General features: G+C 37.1%; 1 protein-coding gene across 6 annotated transcripts in view; it reads right to left on the reverse strand.

Moving 5' to 3' along the window:
• rerea (arginine-glutamic acid dipeptide (RE) repeats a) overlaps nucleotides 1-27,910 on the reverse strand; it is a 190,101-nt gene that overhangs the window by 17,527 nt on the left and 144,664 nt on the right. For 4 of the 6 annotated variants that reach the window (XM_067446263.1, XM_067446262.1, XM_067446259.1 and 1 more), the window contains 6 exons: nucleotides 27,101-27,205; nucleotides 19,316-19,364; nucleotides 17,687-17,811; nucleotides 17,493-17,592; nucleotides 11,612-11,710; nucleotides 4,952-5,032 (listed from right to left, as the gene is read on the reverse strand). In XM_067446263.1, the coding sequence (XP_067302364.1) occupies nucleotides 4,952-5,032; nucleotides 11,612-11,710; nucleotides 17,493-17,592; nucleotides 17,687-17,811; nucleotides 19,316-19,364; nucleotides 27,101-27,205 (559 nt within the window). Of the gene's footprint in view, nucleotides 1-4,951; nucleotides 5,033-11,611; nucleotides 11,711-17,492; nucleotides 17,593-17,686; nucleotides 17,812-19,315; nucleotides 19,365-22,310; nucleotides 22,541-27,100; nucleotides 27,206-27,910 lie in introns of those variants that run through there. The other 2 variants (XM_067446265.1, XM_067446264.1) reach the window with 2 other exon arrangements.

A 27,910-nucleotide genomic window follows, 5' to 3' on the forward strand; every position in this document is an offset into this window, starting at 1 on the left:
CACATCAGGGCTTGACATTAAGCATGTTCATCTGCTAAATCGTTCATTCACTTGTCCGAGTAAAATATTTGCTTGCCCGGAAAAAAAATTGATACATTTTTTTTTGTGTGTTTGCATGGGTGTGTGTTGTAAATATAATTTATTCTCACCAGTGTTCAATCAGCTTTGACATATATAAATATAAAATAAATAAGCATGTGTGATATTTTTAACTTTTTTAAAGGGCATTTCCCCCCCTAATCTTATTAAATATAGGCTATGTGTCAGATTTCATTTTATATTGTTAAATTTGATCAATACATTAAATTAAAATTAGACTATACAGGCTGTTACCAATCAAATTAAATAATTTACACTGAAAAATTACAACTGCATTAAATAATGTTTTGAGATTTGTAGTTTTGAATAGACAAATAAGAAATGTTGGCAAGTATGTTTAAACATGAAAACCCCAGCAGGGTGACCGTCTTAATGAGTGAGTCTTTGAGTCGGTCATTCAAACGATTAATTCAAAGGCTAAATCGTTCAGTGACACTTGTTGCTGTGAGATGCTGTGATTTTTGCTGCTGAAATAGAAAAAAAAACACTCAATATTGCATCTAAAATGCAAGTTTCTTTAAGTGAATGTTAATGCAAGTGAACGTTAAGTAATTGTTTACGGGTATTCGGGAAAACAGCACTCTTGTGTGATGATGTTTAACTGTATATGTTATAAATATAAAAACTGCACATTTTGAATGTTTACCGCAATTTCTCTGTGTTGTGATTTCTCCTAGTGAGGCTGCTCGTGCGTCAATAGGTTATCGTCAGTTCATTATACATTATCCACTATCGATCGCCACTTACACTAAATTAATGCACAATCATTCTTGCATTTTGGTGATTCACTAGTTCTTTTTTTTATATTGCCATTTTAATCAGGCTCTTGTACATGTGTATAGAAAAAATATCTGCAAAAGCTCTCTAATTTTAAGAAAAAGTTACTACAGAGTATGTTTACAGTTACCACTAAGATTTCATTTGATAGCTTGCAAAAAAAATTATGCTTGCCACCAACTTTTTGCTACCAATCTAGGCAATCCATATTGACAGTCAAAATAAATGCCACTGTTATACTGTCTGAGAAGAGAAATCACATTGAGAGGAGACGTCTATTACTGTAACCTTGCTCCAAAGTCAACAATGTAGCACACTGCAAAAACAGGTTCATTCAAACACGACTGCCAACCTTGTGGTTAAATCAGGCAAAAGCGAGAGGAAAAAAATGTGCACTACAATGGCCTTGGCTGATAGAGTGAGGTGTAAAAGGGTGTTAAATAGACAGCGAATCCCTGCTGCGCAGCCGCTTTCTGTTGGAAAAGAAAGAATAAGCCGTGCGCTTGCAGGTCAACGAGGCACAAGCAGAGGAATCAGCAGTTGTGTTTCCCTGCTTTAAGCGCTTTTAGCCAATAGAGGCAAAAGTACGGCACAGCAAGACTTTTTGATGGGGGTCGATCTCTTTAATCCAAAAGATCAAGTTTTACAGCCAGAGCTTTGTTCAGAAAGCCAGACAGCAAACAACACACAGGCTATGCATGCACACGTTTTATACACACTAAACAAAGAATTATAATTTATTTGTATAGCTTATCAAGAGGAAGTCTGAACCATATAAAAATGGCCAAAAACATTTCCATAAACAACATTTACCAAAACAAGCAGACAATTTTATCACAACTGGACAGCTGCTGGCGATCGAGCAGGCCGCCAGTTTTAGCCACTTTAATTAGTGCCCAACCCTGAATACCTCTAATCACACAAGCGCCTCTCCAGGGCACTGGCTGCAGGGCTAACATCTTTGCAATGAATTCAATTTGACATTTATACAGATCGCACCAGGGCAAACATCTGCTACAAGGTTGTGCCGAGAACAGTTCTATCATCTTGGCCATCTTAGCTTGAAAATTACAGGGCCCGGAGGGCCAGGGCTGCCTCCTTACACAACTGGATCTTCTGCAATGCCAGCAATGCAGCTGGATTATGCCATGACTGCTTTATGGTATGGCTGTTTTTCCAACATGATGGAAAATGTCCCCCATACATCTTGTACAACCTAATGTTTTTTATTCTTGCAGGTGTTTTATTCTTTAATCAAGCTTTGGAGTGTTACCAGTTAGTCTGCACCCTCTTAAACAAGGGTCTACTTAGTATTTAAAAGCCAGGGGCAGATTTCCAAAAGGTTTAAGCACAGATTTGTCACAAAGATGTGTAATCATACCAACATTTCTGATTTACCAGGGACAGTCCAATGTGCCAATTAATATGACAAAAAGCCATTAAATAATAAGCTGTCAATATAAATAAATAAAAAAATAAAAAATAAAAAAATGGAAAACACTTTTTAATTTTTATTTTATGTGTTATAAATAATCCCAAATAATCTGCAAAAGTTTGTTTCCAATTAGATAATTTGCATCTTAAACGTTTGTTGTAGTGTTTGCTGATTTCATTAGTAAGAAATTATTCAAAATGAATAGGTGTTAATCACATACAAAAAAAAAATTCTGGGACAGCACCTGGGCAGAACTGCAAAGCCGTGTTATCTGCGATCTGTAGACACATCATGCCGGGTTTGTTTGGGAACATTTCTTACACCACAACACAAATAATTCCATGACGTTGTCTTTCAAGTGGAGGAAATGGAGGCAGCGAAAAGAGCAGAGACAGTAAGACGACACACCCACTTCCCCAACTTCCTCTTTTATTTGACTTCATATAAAAGCATTCCAAAGAGCTAGTCAGGCCTGGTGTGTTTGCACAGCAGTGGGTGCTTAGCCTTGGCACCGGCTCTTTATGAGAAACCCAGCTAATAAGTGCTGAGGGGAAAATGGGGAGAGGCAGAAAAGCTGCACTGTATCACCCTTTGCGGCCCTGGGCATTTAAAAACGCTACGGTCATATCAAATCCTGGACCAGATGACCTGGAAGAAATTCACAGGAAAGAGTCTTCACCAGAAAGTCTAGCATTTGAGTAGCAGGAAAGGTTTTCATCTTGGATGGATGAAGGAAGGAGTTTCAGAATATGCTCAAAGTCACACAAGAAAGAGATTTGGGAAAAGCAATGGGAGAGAGGGAGAAGGATTGTAGAGAAAATAAATCAAGCTTTCCGCAGGGTATTGACTGGCACTTGCACATAGAGCTGGCTTTCAGCACAAAAGCGACTTCAATCTTAAGCAAAGTGGGGCTTTTTAGAGAACACTCACTGTTCTTAGTGTATATTGAACTAACCCCTCAACCCTGCCCTTCGAGCAAGACTGTTGTGCCTCCATGTCTCCTTTTTCCATCATTCTCTCTTCTTGTTCTGGTTTTTAGAGGCTGGCTTGTTTCTGTATCCATGTACGTAATGACATAAATGGAACAAATGTCTCAATTTGAACGGGAATGGATATTAAATAAATTTTAAAACATTTTGTCAGGGCTAACAAGTTCATAAAAAAAGGTTTTTAGATGCCAAAAAGTTACATTTCCATGATGCAGACAATTGCAAAATGTTATTTCTTCTGAATACTGCCAGTGATAAAAGAAAAGCAGAAAATGAAGAAATAAGAAAAATTTATATCTGATTAATACTAAAATGATGATATTAAAATGTTAATTTGCAGGATAACAGGATTCTTAAAGCCTTAAATTATTATTTTCTTATTGCAGGTCAATATAAAAATTAACAAATTTCAGCACAAAAGTGCACCACTCCAATGGCAAACAGGTATTAGGGAGTGTACACACACAGAGTTAATTATTATTTAGTCTACTCTTTTACTCTTTTTACTTTTATCTAAAGGGTCATACATGGGCCCATATGAAATATTAATTAATGGCAGCGGAATACGTGCTGTTCAGCATGAAGAGTTAAGCAAAACTATCAATGACCGTGGTACTTTAAGGGTGACAGGCCGTTACACAGCTTCCCTCTTGCTAGCAGGTATCCTCTTTATTGACTAATCATTGAGCCAAGTCAATACCCCATAAAACATGCACTTGATAACCGACCTATTAGCCAGAGCTTGTGTTTCAGTCTATCTGACATGACCAGAAAAGGCCAGTAAAGCAAACAGCTGACCATGATAATTCATTGATAAAAACATGTTTGATATAAAATCATACTGTACTTAAGCATGCTATAAGAATTATATATATATATATATATATATACATACACACACACACACACACACACACACACACACACACACACACACTATAGGATATAATAATACATTTTATTTGTAACGCACAATAATAATACATAAGAATATTATTTTTTATTTATAAATTAAAATGAATAAATGTATTTAAAATGTATTATAATGTGTTTCAAATTTATTTACAGTTCAAGTTAATGGTAAACGTTTCATGAAAAAAAATCATAATAAATATGTTCATCAACAAGCTACTCATGTCATATTGATCTAAACAGAGCAATGCTAAACTTTTCTCATGCACTGGTGAGACATGGTAAGACTGGATCAGCCATGACCCAAATAAATATTAATAATAAAAATAAAATAAATTTAAATTTAATTTAATTAAAATGCATCTTACTTAGCATTTCATAATATTCGTAACAGTTTAATCTGAAGTTCAACAAGTAACGCTTGGTGCTTAAAATAAGTTTGTAGCTGTACTGAGCTGTAACTATTATATAAACAGTCTGTTAAACAATGTTCCTGTTTTGACTAAATGTCTCAGGGCCCCTGTTTAAGCACCTAACATGCACTGTTAAATCTAATATTCATGCACGTCCAAGTCCATGTGTAAACTATGGCTTTCAATCATTTTCTTAACTTCGCCGTTTTCGAAACCACTAAGACATAGCTTCGATTTTAAAATATGAGAAACCACAGTAAAAAGGAGTTAACTTGTTTTAGTGTCCAACGATGACAAATGTATTCAATAGGAAAAAGATGACTTACCGTCTCCTTGTTGGGGAGCAATTCTTTCCGAATCCTAAAAAAGTTCTTCCCGTACTGCCTTAAACCCTTTATGAATCGTTTCTGTTGAGAAAAGAAATGAGAAAAAAAAAGTTAAAATTAGATTTTTAAGCACCCCTTAAACAACTGACATGAAGCACTACACACACATTACATTGTGAACCGAAGGGGAAGAAAACAATGTTGTGATCTTAATCTGAAAATCTCTGCTTGTGCTAGCACAGCTCTGCTACAGTGAAAAAAAAAATGAGGGGAAATGACAACAAAAGCAGGAATAGAAGCCGAGATTAAACCACAGCGGAGTAGAAACGCGATGGCAGCTCGTCTGAATCTTAGTAAAAGTTCAGTAAGGTTATATGCATATGAGGGACGCACAACACTGAAGTTCAAAGCTGAAACTGAACTTCAATAAGTTGCGACGAATCACAACACACTTCTCTCTGATCTTACAATTTGCACGCTCGCACTTCAAACAGCTACCTGAGTCCTGCGCAAAGTACTAGAATTACAAACCCATTTGCTAACATTACTGCAATCAAACAGAACTTAAGCTAACAGTGATAAAATAATTAGGTTTATGAATGTGAAAAATGACTGAAAATTTAAACAAGCAAGTACAGTTATTAAATAAAACACTCACCTAATAAAACAATGAGAAAATAACTTTTACAACACTAACTGAAGACTAACTCCAAAAATAAAACCTGTTTACAGAGACTTGTAATATAAAAGTAGAATGCATAGCTTGAATGCTTTTCTATTCCTTTAAGAGCCACAGACTGAGCCATAAAAAGCGGAGGCAGAAACATTCATAAGCAGCGAAGCAGACAACCAGCAGATTTACTTTCTTGTTCCAGCGGCGAGCCCCGCTCCACAGTAATCTCAGTCAACGGTCCTCAACAAACAAACTGTTCAGAAAGCCTGTGAAAAGTCCACTCGGCACACGATCCAAATCTCTACATCCACTCATAGGCAGTAAAAAAATTGAGGTGCAAATCCACAGAGTCTACGAAGGTACGTCGTTTTTTTACGAGCAAGAGATAGCTTGTCACTCTCTGCTCCTCCACTACAAAGGGGAAGGCTTTACATGTGATCTTTCTGCTAGAGAGCCTCTGGTCTGCGGCTGGATGGAAAACCTGGAGCAGAGTCATGCGATGCATGGCGGATCGCAGCAGTTGTGTCACATGCATGTTCTGAGAGCTCTTTTTAACTGTGTGCGCGCGTATGTACATAACCTCTACGTCTGCGCTTCTCATTACTCAAACACCAACCCCCTCACGGTGGCTTTTACAAGGGAACCGAATGGTTTCACAAAGCAAAATCTAATGAGAAAAAGCTATGGCAATCTTTGTAGAGGTTTCAGACGTGGTTAAACGATACGAGATGTTGGCAAAACCAGTCATGGATTTACTCCGCCATTCTCAGCCAACTTCTCAAATGCGTACTAGTTATGTAACCAGGAAATGTTTACACATGGCGTTTAAAAGAAAAATCTGTGATGAGGAAGGGAGGGAGTATTACTTGTTTCTCTTTACAAGATGTATGCCTCAAAGCTTGCAATAAATTAAATGTTTGAGTATAATGAAATTCCTAACCTTGCATATTAAAACTACAAGCTTTTTAAAGTAGACCTACCCTTGCCACGGCCACCATAACAGGTCGAGATATGCAAGGATTAGAAAAAAAAAAAATCTACCACAGAAGGCACTTTTCATCTGTGGTAAATAGGCGGATGATTAACCAGCAGGTGGTGCAATGTGCAAAACGAGCGTGTGATGATCTTTAAATGCCCCTATAACTAAATTAAATGATCTTTAAATGCCCCATGACTGAAGTACTATGAGTTAGGACATGTCAGACTCTCCATGTACCAAGTTATTAAGGGCTTAATATTTAAGCAAGCCAAAAAAAAAAAAAAAAGTTAACTGCTAAAAAAAATTAAGGAGAGAAATTAGACTCAAAATCTACAAAGTCTGTTTCGTTAGCTTTGTTTACACTCAGGAGACCCGGACCAGGTCCAGCATTTTGCACTGGGACCACGGGCAACAACCACCCCTTAACCAGAACAGTTGTAATCTTACGCTGATGAGTATCAAGTAGTCTCAAGTGTTAATAAATCCCCAGTCTGGTGACTACAGGTCTTAGGTGTGAACTAGTGCATTTTGTTGAACACATTAAGCGTTAAAGGGATCCGAGTGTGCATTCATTATCTGAGGTCCCAGATCCTGACCGGCAGGACAAAAATCAATTACACCTGCCAGAGCGGCACATGTTAGCGGCCTGATTATGTCACCTTAATTATGTTTCCACTACTGTAATATTTACAGTGCATTGCAGGCAGGCGTCTACGTGCGTGGCTGTCTCATTCACTGCATGTCGGCTCCACTTTAAGGCTCCATTTCAGCTGCCTGGGCTCGCTGCACTCTGAGCGCAACTAATAAATCATCCACCAATCTGCTCCCTGAATTGCTCTGCCTCTGCTACGATTGCTCTGGCCCGCCGTTGCTAGGCAACAGGGCAGATAACGGGAGGGGCCGGAGAGCGAGGGGAGAGTGGAGGAGGGGTGGAGAGGGGGAGGCGAACGCTACCGAGTCACCAGCCGCCCGCTCTGCCGAAACAACAGGCTTCTTTCTGTCAAAAATTGTTCCAGTGCGCTGGCTCTGCTTTTTGCCTCTCTCTCCCTCTCTCTCTCTCGCTGCTCGACAGTGCTCTATTGTAAAAGAGAGAGGGGAGAAGGGAATACAGCTGAAAAGGCTATTGTGATGCGTGCGCACTTCCTGCCTAAATCATAATTGTTAAAAGCTGTAAAACTGGTTAAGATCATTGAAGCATGTACAAACAGATGGTGTCAGAACACTCCATACAAAACACACTACGTGTGTCCAACACAAACACACAGACACACACACTGGCAGTCTTCAAATACCAGGAATGCCTAACATTTAGCTCAATGACAAAAACACACAGGGGTCTTATGAAATCAGTGTGCTTGGCCTTTCGCTGAGGCTGACCTGTTATGGGTGAAGACGAATGAGCAGAGTATACAATTACAGTCATAGATAGCACAACGCACAAATATGACTTGACGCCAATGATGGCAATGAATGGCATTTTCACACACAAAGCGACCACAAAGAGAGATGAGAGCCAGCCCACATCCTGTCCATTTCAACCTTATATAACATCAAAACCACAATAGAAAAGAAGAGAGACATGGAGGGAAAACTATCAAAGGCCCAGCCGTAATACTCGTCCTATTAATATGAGCAGATGCCTGGAAATGCTTCCAAATCAGGCCGCCGCTGCCGCTACTTAAGCATTTGCTTAGCGCTTGAGTCTATAAATATGCATAGATTTAGCTTAACCGCAGCTTTTCTTGTGTACTGTGTAAAACCAAAGGTGACAGGAAATTCTTCAACACACCCTTCCTTTCTACGCAAGTCTCAAGGCAATAAAGTCTTTAAATCTGAGCACTAGTGATTTCACTTCACACACAACTAAAATAGTCCAGCTATCTCAATGGTTGTCAACTTTTGGGTCTGTTTATATATATTGTTTTATAGTATTACTAATTATATAATAAATGTTATTTTTAATAATAATAATAATAATAATAATATTATATATGCATATTTTGCTTTACTGAATTTACTGAAAAACGGTAAACAACTCGTGCAATTAGATTAAAAAAAAATTTACTTTTATATTACATTATATTTTTATTATTTTAATATTTATTATTTTATTTATATGTTTTTATTTATCAGTATAAACTTATTCATACAAGTATATTTCAAAGCTGGAATAATGACATTTTAGTACAGTTTCGTATAGTAATTTTTGGATTGTGATGTGTGGGTTAATGTAACCTTCCAAGTGGGTGGCCCACAGGAAAACTCAGTCAGCTTTAATGGGGGTACTCTTCCCTTCTCCAAAGACTCACCTCTCTTTATTGTGCTGTGAGATTAATATTAAGCAGTGGGGAGGTGTTTGTTTGGAGAAAATGTGCAGGCTTCTTCGATCACCACTGGGGGGCTACAATCTTTCCAGGTTGCCCGCTGCCGCACACAGCATTTCAACTATCGGGAGCTTGACACTGTCATCTGTCAACTTGTGACAAGCCCGAGATAATACACAGCAGGGCAGAGCAGAAGATGGCAGACCTTAGTGTGTTCATATCAGACACCCTGAAACAACACTCAGTGCTCTTTATTCTGGCAGTTTCAAAACACCTGAGCTGATTTTTTGGGAATCATAGGCATATTTAAACCTAGCCTCTCTTAAAAGGACATTTCACTTAAAAAAATTATTTTAATATAATTCTTAACCTGTATGATCAAAGTGTGACCACATTAAAATGTTTTACACTATCTACCCTATATGTTAGGGAAATAACTACACTACCATTCAATACTTAATTAAAAAAAAAGTGTTTTTATGTGGTTGTCTTTATTTTTAGTGTTCACCAAGGATGCATTCTTTTCTGATAAAATACACATTAAAAACAGCAAACTTGTGAAATATTATTACTATTTAAAACAACTCCTATTTTAGCATATTTAAAAAAGTTTAAAAAATTGGTGATGACAACGCTGAATTTTCAGCCTCATTCATTGAATTTATCCAGAAATGAATCTAATATCCTGATTTGGAGAACAAGAAACATTTCTTATCAATGTTGTGCTGCTGAATGTTTAGAAAAACTTTTTACATCTTTACTGTTCCTTGATCAATTCACTTAGCTATTCTTAGTTATACTCAGCGTATTTAAATAGTTGAGGCCAACCTCAGAGGAAATACGAAAAAAAGAAAGGGGGAAAAAAACCTCACAGGGACTAATATTTCTCACACTGCATTACTAAAACGGCTTACAAGATTAAAGAGTGTTACATATGACATGCCATTTTATAGCATTACCATGGGATCTAAAAGAATTCTCCCGATAAACTGTGGCACGGGAAAATAAATAAAATGGCACACACTTCCTCTCTGCTGCTGAAAGCGCTGCAGGCTAGTCGAGGAGAAGAGAGGCTCTGAGGGCCGGATCGAGCGGCAGAGGGAGATGGGTGACAAGTGACCCTGAAGAGGGGATGATTCTGTCATTTCTGAGACAGTCACTGTCACTTTTATTCACATTTCAAAAAGGAGCGATGGAAAAAGAGCAGGAATAATGAGGCCGTGGACCTGCAGGCAGAGAGAGAGGGGAAGCGAGGGATGATAAATAAATGAGGAGCAGCGGGGCTGGTGCGAGCGTCCAAGGTCAGGGGTACATTTACACCTGTCCCTCAAGGCTGCAGGGCTGCAAAAGCACAACTTGAAATCAGATCAGGGGGAGAGGTGTCCTTGACAGTGCAGCGATGGCCTGGCTGGGTTACAGACAGGGAGGAGGGGGCAGCTTGCCTGCCCCAAACACTCTCATGCGGGGTGTGCGCATGTCACCGAGAAAAATACCGACAGTGGTGTAATTGAGGCCTGCGCTCATGTAGTATTTATTCAGCATCTCTATTATTCATCTCAGACAGACTGTTATACAGTTCGCTTCACAAACGCTTCCTCACGTACATTAAAAACAGGCCCACACTCAGTTAAACATGCCGATGCAAATCGATACACACAGCTAATTGATCTTTTTTAATGGGCTTGCTGGCACCATTTACACGACCACTACTTTTAAAATTCAGCCTTGTAGCTATTAGTTGAGTGCCTGTGTGTATGTTTGTATGTATGTATATATTTATATATATCTATATATATATATCTATATATATATATATATATATATATATATATATATATATATATATATATATATATATATATATATATATATATTTGTACATACACGCGCAAACACGCACATGTACACATACATATACATACACATGTATGTTTATATTATATATATATATATATATATATATATATATATATATATATATACACACACACACACACGTGTATGTACATAGCACATACACACATACATATACATACACACACGCGCACAAACACGCGAGTATCGATTTAATAAAAATAGCTGTGGCATACTAAAGCCTGTTGGGCTGGAAAGAACCTAGTAAACATGTAGGACACTTTTTTAATAAATGTGTTGCAGAAAGTACGTTTAGAAGAAATTGTATTTCTTTGATGATGACTAGGAACGCACTGAGCTTGAATGCGAGTATGAATGTTTTGGCACCGGGTTCAGACCATGAAAATGTTATACATTATATCTTTTGTTTATATGAATAAAAGGTTTACCCTGGATTCAACACTCGATGCCCATGTCAAACCCTTTAGAGACTGTTTAAAGGTAAATGTTAAATCGCTTTGCAGGCTGTTATCGACACCACAGATCTCTTTCCACCATTTTTCCTTATACTATAAAGTCCAAAGCACAAATTGTTTTCAGGTACTCGGATCAAATCTCTAACACAAGCTGACCAAGACTGTTTCCCCCTCCTTTGCTTCTCCCTCACAGGGAAGATTTATTCCACAGGCCATAAACAGGATGCAGCTGCCCTGTTCTGCTGGAGGAGCTGGAATCCTGAGTGCTTTTCAGTGGACGACAAAGAGCCAGCAATGCAGCGAAATCCGGCCTTCCCTCTCCACATAATGAAGAAAGTTAACTCATTCACTCACCACTTCGTCTTCGGACCAGCACTTCTCAATCAGCTTAGGCACTGGTTTCTTCACCAACCGCTGTAGGGCTTTCCCTGCATCATAGCTGCTCTCATGAAGCTGTGTGAAAGAAGACAGAACAAATTAGAATTACATGTTAGCCATTTTGGAAATGTGTCATTACTAAATGCTAATACAATTTTTGCCACAAAAAACAACTAGCAGACACCCCAATTTAACCCTAATGCGAGTTAGAGAAAAAAAAATACAACTAGAAAACATTTAACCCAAAAAATACTAAAAAGTAATATTAGAAAAAAAAACTAATTTAACTTGTTTAATAACACAATGCAATAAATAAAAGTAGAACACAATTTAAGTAGTGTTTAATGTAGTTTTCAATTCTCATTGTTAAACTGTTATCTAGTTTTATTTAATACATTTAGTGTTTTAAAACAAGTTGAAATTAGTGTTTCTTATTTTATAGTGTTCACTTAAATGTAGTTTTCAATTTACATTAATTTAACCTTAACTTGAGTCAAAAAACAAATGAATAAACAAGAAAACATCCTAATTTAAGTTAACTATTGTCAAACATCAGCATTTAATGAACTACTCAACTTAGTTTAAAAAAAATGCCATTTTCCCAGACAAAAAAGTCTAGTTACTAGAAAAGTGACACTATTTCACACTACTGCAAAACAGTAGTTAGTAGCGTTGCTACTTTTAGTTAGTTACTTTGCAGTTGATTGTTAGAGTGCCTCATCTGATAGCAATCGACTCATTTTTCCCCCAGTGTAAGGACAGCCTGAACACTGTAATTGTGATCAGCTCTCTACAAATGTGTCAGATAGTTTGGACAGCTGGACTGAAAATCTGAAAGCCATTAAGTATTGAGTAGGCAGATGAGCGTGAACTCAAATAACCTAAAAAATACTGCCAGAAAAGCAGCCATGCACGCCTCAAAGATGATGTTGAAAAATACTGCAATATGACTCAGGCAAGGCAAGCTGCTTATTAAAATAGCTGTTAACAATGGAGTGTTTTGTCACAAAATGATGTCACTCGCTATTTAAAGGCTTTAAGTTTCACACATTAGGTTTGTTTACAAAGATATCTGAATACAGAACAATATTTGGTTGAAGTGACATACTAAATTTTCCCGCACCTCCACTGGAGATGCTGGCTGGTTCAAAATACACAATTCGACATCAGCGATCATTACTAATGTAGCTACAACAAAGCAGCTTGTTAAAGGCAAGCAGATACCTGACTGAGGCATCAGGCAGTTCACGCTGAAAGCACATTGGAATTGCAGATGAGAGGAAAAAGGTCAGGAAATGGTGAACCTCAGCTCACATCATTTCTCGGCTTATCCACTTCTCAGTCAAAATGGAAATGTCATGTTTATTGCATGTCAGGTTCATTTGTCGAATGCTTTTTTTAAGGATAGCGGAAACAAACAGAGGAATTGGTTTGATAATGGCTCATGTTGTCCAACATGGGTGGCCTTAGCATCACATGCTATATGTTCTTTATTTGATCAGGTATCTTGACCGTGTGGGGCTGATACATTTGGCTTTGCAAAAGGCTCAGTTGTCAGGGACCCCTGTGCATTAATGAAGCCATAAATTACGCCCCTCTTGTTCAGACATCTTACAAATCGCAGACATCATTGAGGAGCTCTTCAACGCCAATTTACTAGCATGCTTTGATGGCCCCTGGTGCCTGTGTCTTTCCCCAGGCGAGTCTGTGTTCAGAGAGCAGCAGCCTGTGGTGCACCGCTGAGAAGGTGAACAAATCTGAGTGAAAACGCAGAAGGATTTTTTTCCCCCATCTTTTGACAATTAGGCATGAAGCCTGCTAGGGACATCTTACTTCACCATGTCTCTCTGGTGCTGGGCGCTTAATTGGCCACGACAAATAGGGTTTTAGCTGCTGTACTGAGAAGAGATGGATGCACAGAAGAGTCTACTGTATAAAGATGGGATATACAGGCAGATATTTCACACTTAAGGTACTTTTAAAGGTCAGGAAAATGTGTGAAGAACATATACCAAACAATTAATGAAACTGGCAAGTAAATCGGGCAACAGAACCCCTTTAATAATCTCTTTTAAACTTTAAACTTAAACTTTTTCCTCAAGAGCTTAGTAATATAGAAAACGTCTCATCCTGAAACGTGTGGTCTCTCTGTTAAACCGCTCCACTGCCTGGATCTTTTTTTGGTTTTGACATTATGACATTTTATGGTTCTTAACTGAGTAATGTGACTTAATTCCTCTTAGTGTTGCCTAAATAGCTCCACAGTAAAAATTACAATAAGTACTATTAATTAAATAACAAAAATGTACTCGGACTGAATCATCACTTATAAAGCAGCAGAGAGGTTGAAAAAGCACTCCATCATCAACATTTTATTGTGAAGAGAATAAGTCATCAATACTGATGAGTCTGATAAATCCATAATGCTATTAATGTCTGGTTCTTAAAGTGACCAGATGACAAAAATCGTGACTGAATAGATCAACATGTTTTACCATGGACCAAATTAAGTACATATTTTAAGTGTTAACACTGCCCCATATTATATTGTATTACAACAATGCCACTTATTACATTATGTGCAGTTATTATATATTCACAAAAATGGCAGTATCATAATTGTAACAGCTTTTAAAACTAAAAATATTAGCATTATACTAATATATTATACCAATGTATACATTATACATTGTACTCCTACAGTACATTTAAAAAAAAAATCTAAATCCAGTCTTAAACTACCTGCAAAATGCAACAGATTTAAATATTCATGCAATCATTATTATTATATAAAGCATTGGTATTAATTTACAGAACATTAGAACAAATCTAATTCCAGACTTAAACCTGCCTACAAAAATCCAACAGATTACTGACACAACTATTATTAATAACTATCCCAGTTATCTTCAACAATATTTTGTACCTTTTTCTTCAAATTATCATGTTATTTAAATTATCAAATTATCACATTAGGACCCCCTCGAAAACGAGATGGTACATCTCAAGGGGTTAATCCTATTAATAAATTTCAATATAATATTATTATTACTACTACTTATATACATAAAGGTATATATGCGGTTAAATAACAAACAGTGTTAAATACCAACACTGCGCATAATGTTGTAAATAAAAACCTCACAGTACCAATATAGCATTGAGGTGTGTGTGTGTGTATATATCACATTATCGGCTTCAGCCAATGGCAGCATGGAGGGCAAGTTAAGCAAACTTTTCTACACTTTAATACAATTTATAGCAAAAAGCCTGAATGTACAGCAGAGGGCATGCTGAAAAATACAGTACAGCTTACAATCATGTACAGTTACAAGTTATCTATACACCCAATATGCAAGTTTGCTTTTGTGATGTAAAAAAGTGATATAATCATTTAAAATATAATAAAATCTTAAGAACATTTAATGTGAAATTACAACCTGCAATGCCACTGAAAAAAAACAGCACTCGTGTGTATTGGTACACGGCTGTATTCACCTGAAGTGACTGATTAACTGCAAATAAATTTCAGCTGATCTTGTAAGATTTTTGTGACATATTGGTTGGATGCTACTACAAGAGCCATGGGCCACAAAAAGCTTACAATGCAAGCAGGGATCTTATTTATTTATTTTTTAATGTATTACTAAAGTTAGAGGCTATACAATTCCAAGGCATTAGATATAGCATAGAATACAGTGACAACAGTCATCAATAAGTGGAGTATGACACAAAAATGACAATGTCAAGAACATTTTCCCTCCAACAGTGATGAGATGACAAAGAGTAACAGCAACATTAAAAGAGTTGCAAGTACTGGTTGCTCCCTATATGGGACAACTATCTCTCATATTCTCCATCCGTTTGTGCTTTAAGGCGGCAACCTTTTCTGATAAAAAAAAAACCCAACCTCGGCTAAACTTTTGAGAGCTTGAACTTTTTGGCCAAAATTGTAAAGTAATGTCTGGCACAAAAATAACCACACATCAGCATACCCATGGTGAAGCATGGTGGTGCAGCATCATGCTTTAGAGCTGCTTTTATTTAACTGGGACTGGAGATTTAGTGAAGATGTGAGGAGTCATGAATAGCTCCATCTACAGCACCAGTCGATTTTGTCACAGAACCTTGCTGAAAATGAAAGGTGAAAATGAACAGAACTTCCACCTTTCGGCATTACAATGAATGGAAAAATATTCCCAAGTCAAGATGTGCCAAGCTAATAGACTCCTATCCAAACAAAAAGAGTGTTGTAATAAAAATCAAAGGGTGCCTTAACCAAGCATTAGTTCAGGAGTGTGCACATTTTATGTAGTATTTTTCCCTCTAATAAATGTGTCCCTTTAGTTTTCATTGCATTGCATAACCCAATAATGGCTTTAGTTCATTTTTATTATGTATTTAGTTAGAAAAATTTAAAAGCATCTCTAAAAAATAATCATATAACTGTCAGGTTTATGCTTTGGTTCTGTTTAGTTTCATTGTTTTTAGCGTGATTTTTCTAGTTTTAGTTTCAAGTTCTAGCTCCTTGTTTGTTTCCATGGATTTTAATTAGTTTGAAACCTTTTCTCAGTTCTATAAATTATGTCCCTCATGTATTTAAGCTCTTAGTTCTTGCGGTAATGTGACGTAACAAAACATTGTATGTTTAGATTCCTTGTTCCTGTACTCTACAAATAGAAGAGGCTTAGTTGACCAAAATTTCTAAATATTATTAGTTGGCTATGCTGAGTTCAGCAGAGCCAACTAATTAGCACAATTTACCACAAACTAGCATGATTTTTAAACTTGTCGGATCACTGCTATTATCCTACTTCATGACTATCTGGGGTAGTATTCAAGTTGCTGCTGTGTTCACACTGCACAATGGATCGCCGACAGGGGGGTTGACTGTACACAGTGCATGACTGTACAAGACGAAAAATCGCTGACAGCTTTGTCCCGTCCGCAAATTACGTTTCACAACCAAACATGCGAGAAATTACAAGAAGAAAATGTGAGATCACACGTGTGTCAAACGGGAGTTCTCAGGCAATTTTCAGTTAGAAAATTTCTCACAGCAGGATTTTGAATCGCTGACAGGTCCATGCCAAATATTTTACGGGCATCAGCGGTGTCTCTGCAATTCTCTCTGATCGGTTCTTTGATTCACATTGTGTGAATTGGCACTCATGTGCACGAGCACCGATTTGCCTATGATTTCAGGCATTTGTCTGCGAATTCGAAAAATCTCAATCTGAGCAAAAATCGGGCAGTGTGAACTCGCAGTCATGGAATATGTCAGGGACGGATCATTAATGGTGGTTCCTTGTGTTAATTACAGCATGTCGGTCAGGAAATCCAAATGTTCGCCTATCATCCATTCACCTCATATTAACTTTTACATAAATCTATTAATACATTTTGTGCACAAATGTATTACACTGAAAGATAATTATTATATTGTAAATATTGTTTTACTTATACATATGTGCTGGTATTACTTTATTAACTGTGATTGCATCAAGTTGCTACAGGTTGTTCGTAATAAATTTCTCATGCAATAACCTATTACTTTGGGAAAAATCGTTATTACACTGGAAAATCGGTATTACATTATGAGCTCAAGATTTTATTACATATTGACAAAAATATTACATTATAAACATTTTATTACATTGATAATGTAATAGCTATTACATTATGTGCAGTTATTACATTATAAAACATATTAAACCTCCAGGTGCACTGATTTTCCCTTTGCCACGTTTAGTTTTATGTTCCTCAATGCTAATTTTAATGTTAGTAAAAAGAGCATCTGTAACCTTAAATCAGGAGTAAGGATCAGTTACATTTTAAACAGTGTGCGTCAACTTACAGTGTTTAATGCGTTAAGTGTAGTGTCGTCTCGTGAGGCAGCGAGGCAGCCGTCCTCTGTTGACCCCCCATCACACATCCCTGCAAACGCTGCCATGCTCCTGACAACCCGAGAGGGAGAATATTGATGAAGTCCAAGCTAACAACAACACACTGTACTACATGACTGAAATGTGGGGTGAAGGTTGGGCTTACCTGGCTGCCCGCAGGTACATGAGCAGGTCACAGTCGTTGACCCCAGGCATCCAGACCAGCTCTTCATTCTCTGTCACTGTCTGACCTCCAGGAGAGGGAAAGGGCTGGAGCTCTGGCAGCTTGGCCTAATTTGGCAAAGCGCAGAGGGGACAGACAGCTGCGGTCACAACACAAATAGCACTAGCGATGAGTGCTAAATATCAATTTTCAAAATCATTTAATCTCTGCATGCATCAAGCCGACGGAGGGGTGCAAACAATCGCAGGAGAGAAAAAGACCTAGCTTGAATCAAAGAGGCAAATAAACATTCAACTTCCCCTTGTGTATAAATGTTACGTTTAAACTAGACTTTTGCAGGTGACATTAACGTGAGGCACTGCGCCTTACCCTAACCCTATGGAGCTGCTAAGAGCGGCTTTTAGTTTGTTACTAGGACGTTGTGGGAGGCTTAATGCCAAAGTATGAGCAAGCATAACTAATAGATATAAACTACCATTTTTTTTTTAGAATCAATACGATCTTTTTTTGCTTTTGAAATAAGTCTTGTATGCTCACAAAGGCTGCACTTAATTAAATACAGTAAAAACAGTAATATTGTGAGGTATTACTCATTTTAAAAAATTCTATGTAGTCACATGATTCTTTAGAAATTCTAATAGGGTGATTTTTAAATCAACAATGTGCTAGTTTATAAATGTCTTTACTGTGACTTTTTATCAATTTTATCAAACTTGCTGAATTAAAGTATTATTTTCTCTCTCTTTTTTTTTAAATTACTGACCCAAACTTTTTTTACACTAATGTATACTCACAGAGACAAAGAATAGAGATTGCTTAGAATAGCGTTAGTATATTTTTACCCATGTTTCTTAAACACTGTGTCCTGAAAATCTTGACTAAATCCCTTAAGTAAAATGTTGCCAGAGATAAATACAAAAATCATGCACTTACATAAAATCTTAATAGCCAACCTCAAGTCATTTCCTAACATATAACTAACATTCAGTTCTAAAGTCTTACAGATCCGTCCCGGGTTGGAGCAATATCCATGGTGCGCTAGCCTGTAATGGCTGGCCCTGTAGAGCTTTATTACCGCAAACTTCATCTAAAGTCATTTGAAGTAACCCTGGGCAGAGGTCCTGCCACTGGTTTCACGCCACATGATAACTCGAACGGATCTCTGGGAGAATATACACTATAAAACATCTGACATTAATTGCTGGTGGTGCTCTGTCTTTTTCATCGTGTGCCATCATCTTTAACAATCTTCCTTTTGGCTTTTCAATTTCAGACCGCTGTGACCGGTCCCTAATTCCCATAAAACACTGCTGAATGTGTCTAATAAATCCCACACACTCCAAGCAGCCAATTTCCAAACACACTATTCCATATGGGCACTGCACTGCATGAAAAATCCATTAAGCATCTTCTTGAATACGCTATGAGGGCACGTTCAAGTTAAGTATGCAGGTGACAAGACCAGCGGTAATATCTAAGCAGTCCTTGTGCTTGTCAATTAAGCCACTGCTTAATTTGAGCTTTGGATATCTTTGTTCAATTCACACTATGAGAAATGTCAGGGAGGACAAGGTTTCAGATAACATCCTAAACATTTGTAAAGAAACATACCTGGTGACTGGGACCGACTCGAATCTCCCCTTGTGTACTGTTTAATCGCCTGAGAGAAAAGAGAGAAAGAAAGAAAAATTAGTTGGTCGGGTGGTTTATGAAATGTCATACATCGTGTTTAATGTCGAACAGTATAGCAAATGTGTCTGAAGTATTGTCCTTCATAAAATGGAGATTGACATCCCTAGTTGGTACTCAAATTATATTAGCATTAAAAGCACAGCTTGTTAACCTTCAGGCTATAACAGCCTTTTAGCAGCTTTATTTACAGGTTTCTACCCCTCCAAAACATTTTCAATGCCCTGATGTTGCTTTTAGGGCATAATACGGCTTTAGGAACATACAATAATCACATTAATGCAAGATTCACATTAATGCACAATAGAGCCAAAGAGGAAATGATGTGGATTTAAATCTATAGACCGAACGACGGCACAAAAGGTGGCGAACAGCACAGTTGACGTTTTTCATTGTTTTTGTGGAGGTACACTACAAAAGCCCCCAATAGGCCAGACGATAAGAAGGGGGAGAGGAGCCCTGAAATGGCTGCTGTTACAAACCCATGGCAGTAACCATAGCAACTACAATTTAATAATAGTGTTCCAATCTCCAGCTGCAGTGGATTAAAGAAAATGACAAGATGTTCCTTTTGAAAAGCCTTCCCCGCTCTGTTGCCAAGGCAACAGCACTGATTTTCATATAGCCAGGCACAGAGCGGGGCCCAGAAACTGTCACTATGATTTGCGTCCAGAGTAGCTCTCCCTCCACCGCCGGGCTGGCTGCCCGAACCTGGCTGCAAAGTGAGGAGAGGTTAGGGCCTCAAATCATATCCCCCTTCATCTGGGCACATTTCATAAACAACCCCTCTCTCTCTTGCTCCAGCATGATCCACTAAAAACACAAGCTCTGTCAATGGAGGAAATTCCACACTGAAGCAAATATGGCAGACAGATGAAGAAAAAGGAGACAGGCCTGTATTAAAAGCTTTTCAGCAATGAGCTGTTTAAAGTTTTAGGAGTCTGATTCTAATGCTCACGACTCCTATAATGAAAGACAAATCCACATGAAATAAATTGCTAGGCAAGCATAAGTGCGCTCTTGTCTGAAACTGAATCTGCTGCGAGATGATGGCGATAGCGAAGGAGAGAAATCACTCGGCCGGGTTCCTACAGATTCTGCAGGCTGTGCATTTTTGGAGGGTCTGAATTAGGCAGCAAAGCACACAAGACATGTAAAGAGAGATCTGAGAGCTGCCATGCCACAGTTATATGGCATAAAGCATGCATTGCTAAAAATATATATATATTTTTTTTTTTAAAATCCAATAAATAAAACCATATTGTTTTCTATAAATTGATTACATATGAATGATTAAATTGTTACAAAATATAGGTTACAAGAGGATGCATTTAAACGAATGCTACAACATTTCAATACTGTGTAAGCAATATTTTAAAGTATGACTATTCACAGGATCATAGTTTGTTAAATGCATGTAACATTTGGATTAACATTTATACATTTGGCAAACACTTAACATTTTAACACTTTACATCCCATGGGTATCTAACTGACCATAATCTTGGGATTTAGTAACATGTTTTATTGTTCAAGCTATAGAGGAATATTTTATTTTTAATAATATATAAATATGAATAAAATGTAATGTATACATGCTCCATTGGTCTTCTATTGGCTCAGGCAAATATTAACTCATATTCATGACTGATTAATCAAAATCAGATTTTTTTTAAATAAACCATTTCACAGGTTTAATAAGCCTTTTCATAGTTTATATGTTGAGTATAAACTCATACGCTATGCAAAACTATTTTGAAATTCCCTTTTCACTTATTTGGTGTTCTGTTGAAGAACTGAAAGGAAAAAAAAAACATATTTGGCCAGATGACGAAGTAAAGAGTTAATCTGAAGCGACAAACTAAAATTCAAACATTTAGTTTAATAAGAGTCTGACTCAAAAAGTCAAACAACAGCATGTGTGAAAACCTATGCAGTTCTTGGTTTGACATCCTTTGAATCAAAAATGTCAGAAGATTGCACAAAATGGGCAAATAAAAAATATCAGAATGATATTGCTTAGTCACATCACATGCTTTAAAAGGTTTAAGATAACAAATTATGGAATCTATATGTCTCTGTTTACAAAACTCGTGCCAACATTTTACATGTGCACTTATTGTGGTACCAAAACAGAATAGTGCTAATTTGCAAGCCGCCTAATTAAAACCTCAAATTAAAAACATTTTCACTTGGATAGAGTAAACTGTTCGTAAACGACTGTTTATGAAATAAAACAAACGAGGAACAACTCTAAAATAAGCGTATTATACATTACTTCACATTTAATTAGAACAGTATCTCTAGCACATGAAGCACTGTCAACACAAGCACAGCATCCTGCATATTTTGACTCGACCACGCGCACAGCAATCAAGCCTGGCCCCGCCCTCTCCATCAATATCCTCCAATCACCGCACGACTCCGAGACTCATAACACATTGAATAAATACAGCGAGAGCCTAAACTTTATTTACACACCGACTAAAAAACGGAGGCTTTCCATTATACGTCTGGAACTCTATCCTACGCCATGTCATTCAGAATGTGTAGTCACAACATAGCGTACTATTAAGTCATAATACGACCTCAGTCATATTCATGTCTAAAACAAATTAAAGTTTAACATTTTACGTCGGAAAATTCGCACCAGCGTGCGTGCAAAATTGCTTTATTTCTCCCGTTCAAAACACTAGCGATGAAAGCACACAGCGTTGACATTAGCACAGACGGCTAATGCTACTGACAGCAATACATAACTAATCGGACAGCACTGTCAACGCGATTTAAATCACGGACAGCTGTTTTTTTTAGACAACCGCGTATATAGCATTACAACAACAGGCGCGCGAGGCGGGTACGTCCGAAATGACGCACGCCGACATCTTAACAGGTGAAGACGAGCATGCTAACGTACCTGCGCGGACTGAACAGGTCGTCCATGTCGGAGCCAGAGCTGCCTTTTTATTTGACAGAGTGAGGAATAAAGTGTCCTCGCGCACCTATTTGTGTAGGTACTCAAAATGGAGGCTCACGCATTCAGTCAGCTTTTACACTGAGCTTGTGCCGTGACCGACAGACAGCACTGAGCATGTGCCGCGACCTCGCACACACACGCAGAGGAATCACAGCCCATCTCTCCTGCTCACACACACCATGCTGCTGCTGCATACCAAACAAGCGGGAGGAGGGAGTCGAGAGGGCGATAGACTGTGATTGAGTGGGGGACCCGTGAAGGGGGCTCCCAACCAGCAACAGTACACCATTCCTCCTCTGTTTATCCGCAACAGCATCTTATTACCCCTCAAATTTCCCCTCTCTTCTCCCCGGGCTCCTAATGCACCCCATTATTGGAGAATCACATGACTATGGTAATGGGTTCTACCGTCCTACTGTTATCCTGCTTTTTCCCTGACACAAGCATCCAGGCTATGATTGTAATACACAAAGGAATGGGGGATTTAACTATTCATTCCCATTATGCTTGGACATTTAATAGAGATGTCACATTAGGAACATGAAAGAGCAGAGAGGTTTGGAACAACATTGGGGGTGTATACATACTGTAATGTATACAATAAATAATAATGTGAGTAAATAATGATTTTGTAAATAATTAATTCAGTACAATGAATGGGTGAATGATGATTAAAAATATTTGCAGTACTCTGAATCAGAGGCAGATATTTCACATTTACACTATCCTAATTAAAAACACATTTGCAGATGGTTTTTAGGGGTTTTAAATGTTTAATTAATCTTTTTATGCTTTGGTTTTAAATTTGAGTGTCTAAATAGTCTTATAAAAATACAGTAGGTAATAAACTTTGAGAAGTGTCTTAAGTCACATTATTAATACTAGAAACAGCGTGACTAGCATTTCAAACTCAAGAGTGAAAAGCATCATACAAAATTAATTTCCTGTCCTTTTGGCTGTATTGCCATTTTGCAAATGATGTCAACGTAGTGTGTTTAAGCACACTTAAATAAGCAATATAATAAATGTTTAATTTTCTGGTTAAATAAGACAAAAAAATGGTGGGTTAGTTTACCCAGAAATTAAACTTCTGTCATTAATTACTCACTCTTATGCCGTTCCACATCCATAACACCTCCGTTCATCTTCGGAACACAAATGAAGATATTTTTGTTGAAATCCGATGGCTCCTTCATTGACTTTAATGTCATTTCCTCTCTCAAGACCCATAAAAGCACTAGACTAGGGGTGTAACGATTCACTCGTTTTCTCGATGCATCGATTACAAATCCTGACGATGCATATGCATCGATCTTGAAATATGTATTTTGAATCATGAATCGTTAATTATGGCCGATACTCGATGTAAAATGCTAAGAATCGGATGAATCGCGATTCAATAACGATGGAGTGCTTAAAATAAACATTTGATTAGATCTACTGCATGCGTGAATTAAGAGATTAAGAGACGTTGTGCAGCAACAGCTGCGTCATCCGCGCCCTCACAGTTGATCTCCTTTACAGACATGCACGCGCTCTTTACCACCTCACCTTATTGCGCTCGCGCTCTGCCCGTTGCTCATTTATATAAAATAAAATACTGTTTTAAGAAAAATGGTCATACCTGAGCTATTGAAGTAAAACTTTGCTTATTCAAGGATGTAACGTTACATTTATTGCATGGATGGACCAAACACATCTGCAAGTGTCTAAAATGCATACGCACAGTTCTGGTGAATGATACATGAAATCTAACTTAATATCGTTTAACTGAATATACGAAGCAAACTGCTAAAGTAACTACATCATTACAAACACTGAAATAAGAGCGCGTGGTTTATCTAATCAGAAGCGCATTAAAGTTGTGTCCGATACAATAGCAACAGTATAGAGACTGTGTGAAATTGTGCGTTTACTTCACAATTATCAACTTAAGGAAAATGTTCTGTATGAAGAGAACAAAGAGGGCTTTTCTTTTATATTACGTGAAGAAAAGTTAGTTTAGGATTAGCTGTGAAAGTGCCTGATATTTCCTCTCTATGGAAGCATTGCATGTTTAATGCCTGGAACACTTTAATAGGGTTGTGTAGTCTTTGACACTATAATACACAATAGTTAGCATTAACTAACAATACTTTTAAAGTCTTTTAAAAATTTGGCTTATTTAAATTTCTTTATTAAAGTAAAGTGTAATAATAATAAAACAAAGTAATGTTAGTAATATGAACTAACATTAACAATGGACAAACGTTTTTTTTTTTTTTTTGGTAACACTTTAAAGAAAGGTTCATTAGTTAACGCTGGCTTCACACTGCACGCGTAAGCAGCGCGTATTTTTTTCGGCGCTCATGTTAACAGATGAGTGCATTCACACTGGCAGCAGAGGCAGCGCGGCAGCAGAGGCAGCGCAGCAGCGCGTAGCAGGAGCAGAGCAGAAGCGTCAGTGCCGCGATCGTTTCGGTGCCGGCTCTATTTTTGACGCGCTGCTCACGATGAATTAAAGCCACAGTTCATTGTTCTGATCAAAATTAACCTGGTTAACATGAAAAATAACACATTTAACCATGAAATAATTTAGTGAAGTGTTCCGTGTGTTTCTCAGTCACCATATGACATCCGGCACTGTGAAAAAAAAAAAAGTTCTACACAAAAACCGAAGTCACTGCCATAAGTTTTTGCCTGAACTACAAAACTAATTTTAAATAATGTATGCCAGTTTAGCTTAAATTAAATATGAATTAAATTATGTATATATTATAACTATACGCTGGCATAAAAACAGAAACGATAAACAAAAGTACGTGGTGTCACAGGCAGTGTTCTTCAGAGTGCACCTGAAAAGACATGACACTCGTCTCATCGTGGAGGTTGAGAAGCACACAGTTCTCTATGATCCACACAATTTGCTTTATAAAGACTTGCAAGTGAATGAAAAAGCATGGGAGGAAGTTGGTGAGCGTGATGGTGCTGATGGTAAGTCAAGTGTTTTTGACAATCTTTCGTTGTTTCACGAACGAACAACTAAATATGGATAGGTAAATAGAATGCACACACATTAATATAGCACACATACAGTATAGACATGTAGATAGACTATGATTTTTCATTTTAAAAAAAAGTTTAGATAATTTGCTCATTTAGCCTACAATATATCATTAAGAAGTTTCCTCTTAGTTATTACAGTCATTTATGAATTATCTTTAAGAGGTTTATGATGGGTAATGCATGTAAATTTGATGCCTATCCAATATTTCAAGACAATTTCCTGTGAAGTTTCTCATTTTAGCAGTGTGCTTTTCATGTACATATAGTGCGATGGCCTTTCTTCTATCAAAAACTCGCTCTAAACGAAATAAAAAAACATCAGAAACAAGTGAAACGATTTTTAAAAATAAAATTAGCTTCATGATAAATCTTTGCTTTATTTCCATTTCAAAATTCATTAAAGAGAAATGCAAACTTATCCATTACAGAGTAGTCTGTACACAATTGCGCACGACAAACGCTGCCTGTGTGAAAGCAAAGTGCGCGCACTGCTACTGCTTTACACACACGCTGCTTCGGCGCTGCCTACGCCCTGCTTACGCGTGCAGTGTGAAGCCGGCGTTAACAAACTAATAATAAACTGCACTTATGAAGCATTTTTTAAAAATCTTTGTTAATGTTAATTTCAACATTTACTACTTGCATAATCGAATTAATCGAATCGTATCAAATTTTGATGTGAATCGTCTCGAATCGAATCGTTCTAAATTGACAAAAATCGTTTTTGAATCAAATCGAAACCTATGAATCGTGAATCGGTTCGCTACCTACACAAAGATTCACAGCCCTACTAAAGACATCATTACAAAGCCCATCTCACTACAGTGATTCTACAATCATTTTATGAAGCGACGAGAATATTTTTTCTGCACAAACCTGTCTGAGCCATTGGATTTCAACAAAAAAACCTTCATTTTTGTTCAGAAGATAAACAAAAGTGTTACGGGTGTCAAACAACATGAGGGTAAGTAATTAATAACAGAATTTTCCTTTTTGGGTGAACTAACCCTTTAACATTTATAAATCTTAAAATGTTAAATGTTATTATATACACTACCATTCAAAAGTTGAGTGAATAGGAATCTTTTTTTTTTTTGTAAAGAATTTTTTAACTTTCTATTCACAAAGCAATCCTGGAAAAAAAAAAAAAAAAAAAAAAAAATAATAATAATAATAATATATATATATATATATATATATATATATATATATATATATATATATATATATATATATATATATATATATATATATATATATATATACAAAAATATAAGGCAGAACAACAGTTTTCAACATTGATAATAATAAGAAATATTACTTAAGCACCAAATCAGCATATTATAATGATTTCTAAATGGGTCAAAGATTAACTCCAAACTTTGTGTTTTTGTTCCATTTATAATGGAAAATTAAAGCATGATAAAATCCCCAAAAATCGGAAGATGAGAAAATAAAACTCTACATGCAGACGTCCACTGTCAAAGACATAAAACATATGACTGTATCCTTGATTTAATCTATTCTCACAATTCCTTCATTCAATACTGGACAATTTAGAATGAATACAACAAAACCAGACGCTGCATACCTGATATTAATAATAAGATTTCTATTTGTAAAATATTGCAACAGAGGATCTGAAGACAGAACATGCCTGATTCCTGAAGTCAGTAAAGGCTTACCTGGTTTCTGGGTTATATCCTAAGATGTAGAAGAAAGAGTCGATTCGTGCTTTGAACTCCCTGGCAGCGAATATGTCAGAAAAGTGTGAAATGTTACATTTTCCCCTGCAAAGAAAGAGAGCAAACAAATCAGTGTCACGGTGCAAATACATTTCCAGGTGTACTCAAAGGAATAGTTTACTCAAAAATAAATACTTGCCATTATTTACTAACCCTTGTTTATATTAATATTACATTTATTTATTGAATACACCCAAATGCAGCTTCAAAACTATATGCTGTTATTTTGTGATTTTTTTCCTACCTTTGTGTAAACAATTTTCATTTTTAAAAGGACAGGATCAAAGTATTCCTATAGTTATTTAATTAATGCCCTTTCCCTTCATATTGTTAGACAAGTGAAAGATAACGGACACCACAGGCTTTTCAAACAATACAGAATGAACAAATTATGAATTGTGACATTTTTACAATGCCCCTTTCTGCACTTTACATTTCCGACGTCAGGAGACATCAAAATAATAGGCATCAGTGTTTTTGCACTGGTTCAATACCTCCCTCATAAGATGAAAGGAACATGAGGTTTGGAGCAGGAATTACGACATGCTAGTGGAATTCATTGAGTTTATCTAAAGCCCTGTAATAAGTCAAATCAAAGGGGTCTCTGTGCAGCAGAAGTTGCAGCTAATTTGCCCTGAAATCAGTGGTTCAGAGCTGTAGCTGTGTGCTACCTCCAGATGGTTTCAGTTAAGAGAAAGGGAAGGAAAGGAGGGAGGAAGAAAAAGAGAGAGGAAAATTCATCACTTGGGT

This window comes from Pseudorasbora parva, chromosome 6 (genome assembly GCF_024679245.1).
Source record: "Pseudorasbora parva isolate DD20220531a chromosome 6, ASM2467924v1, whole genome shotgun sequence".
Taxonomy (NCBI): domain Eukaryota; kingdom Metazoa; phylum Chordata; class Actinopteri; order Cypriniformes; family Gobionidae; genus Pseudorasbora; species Pseudorasbora parva.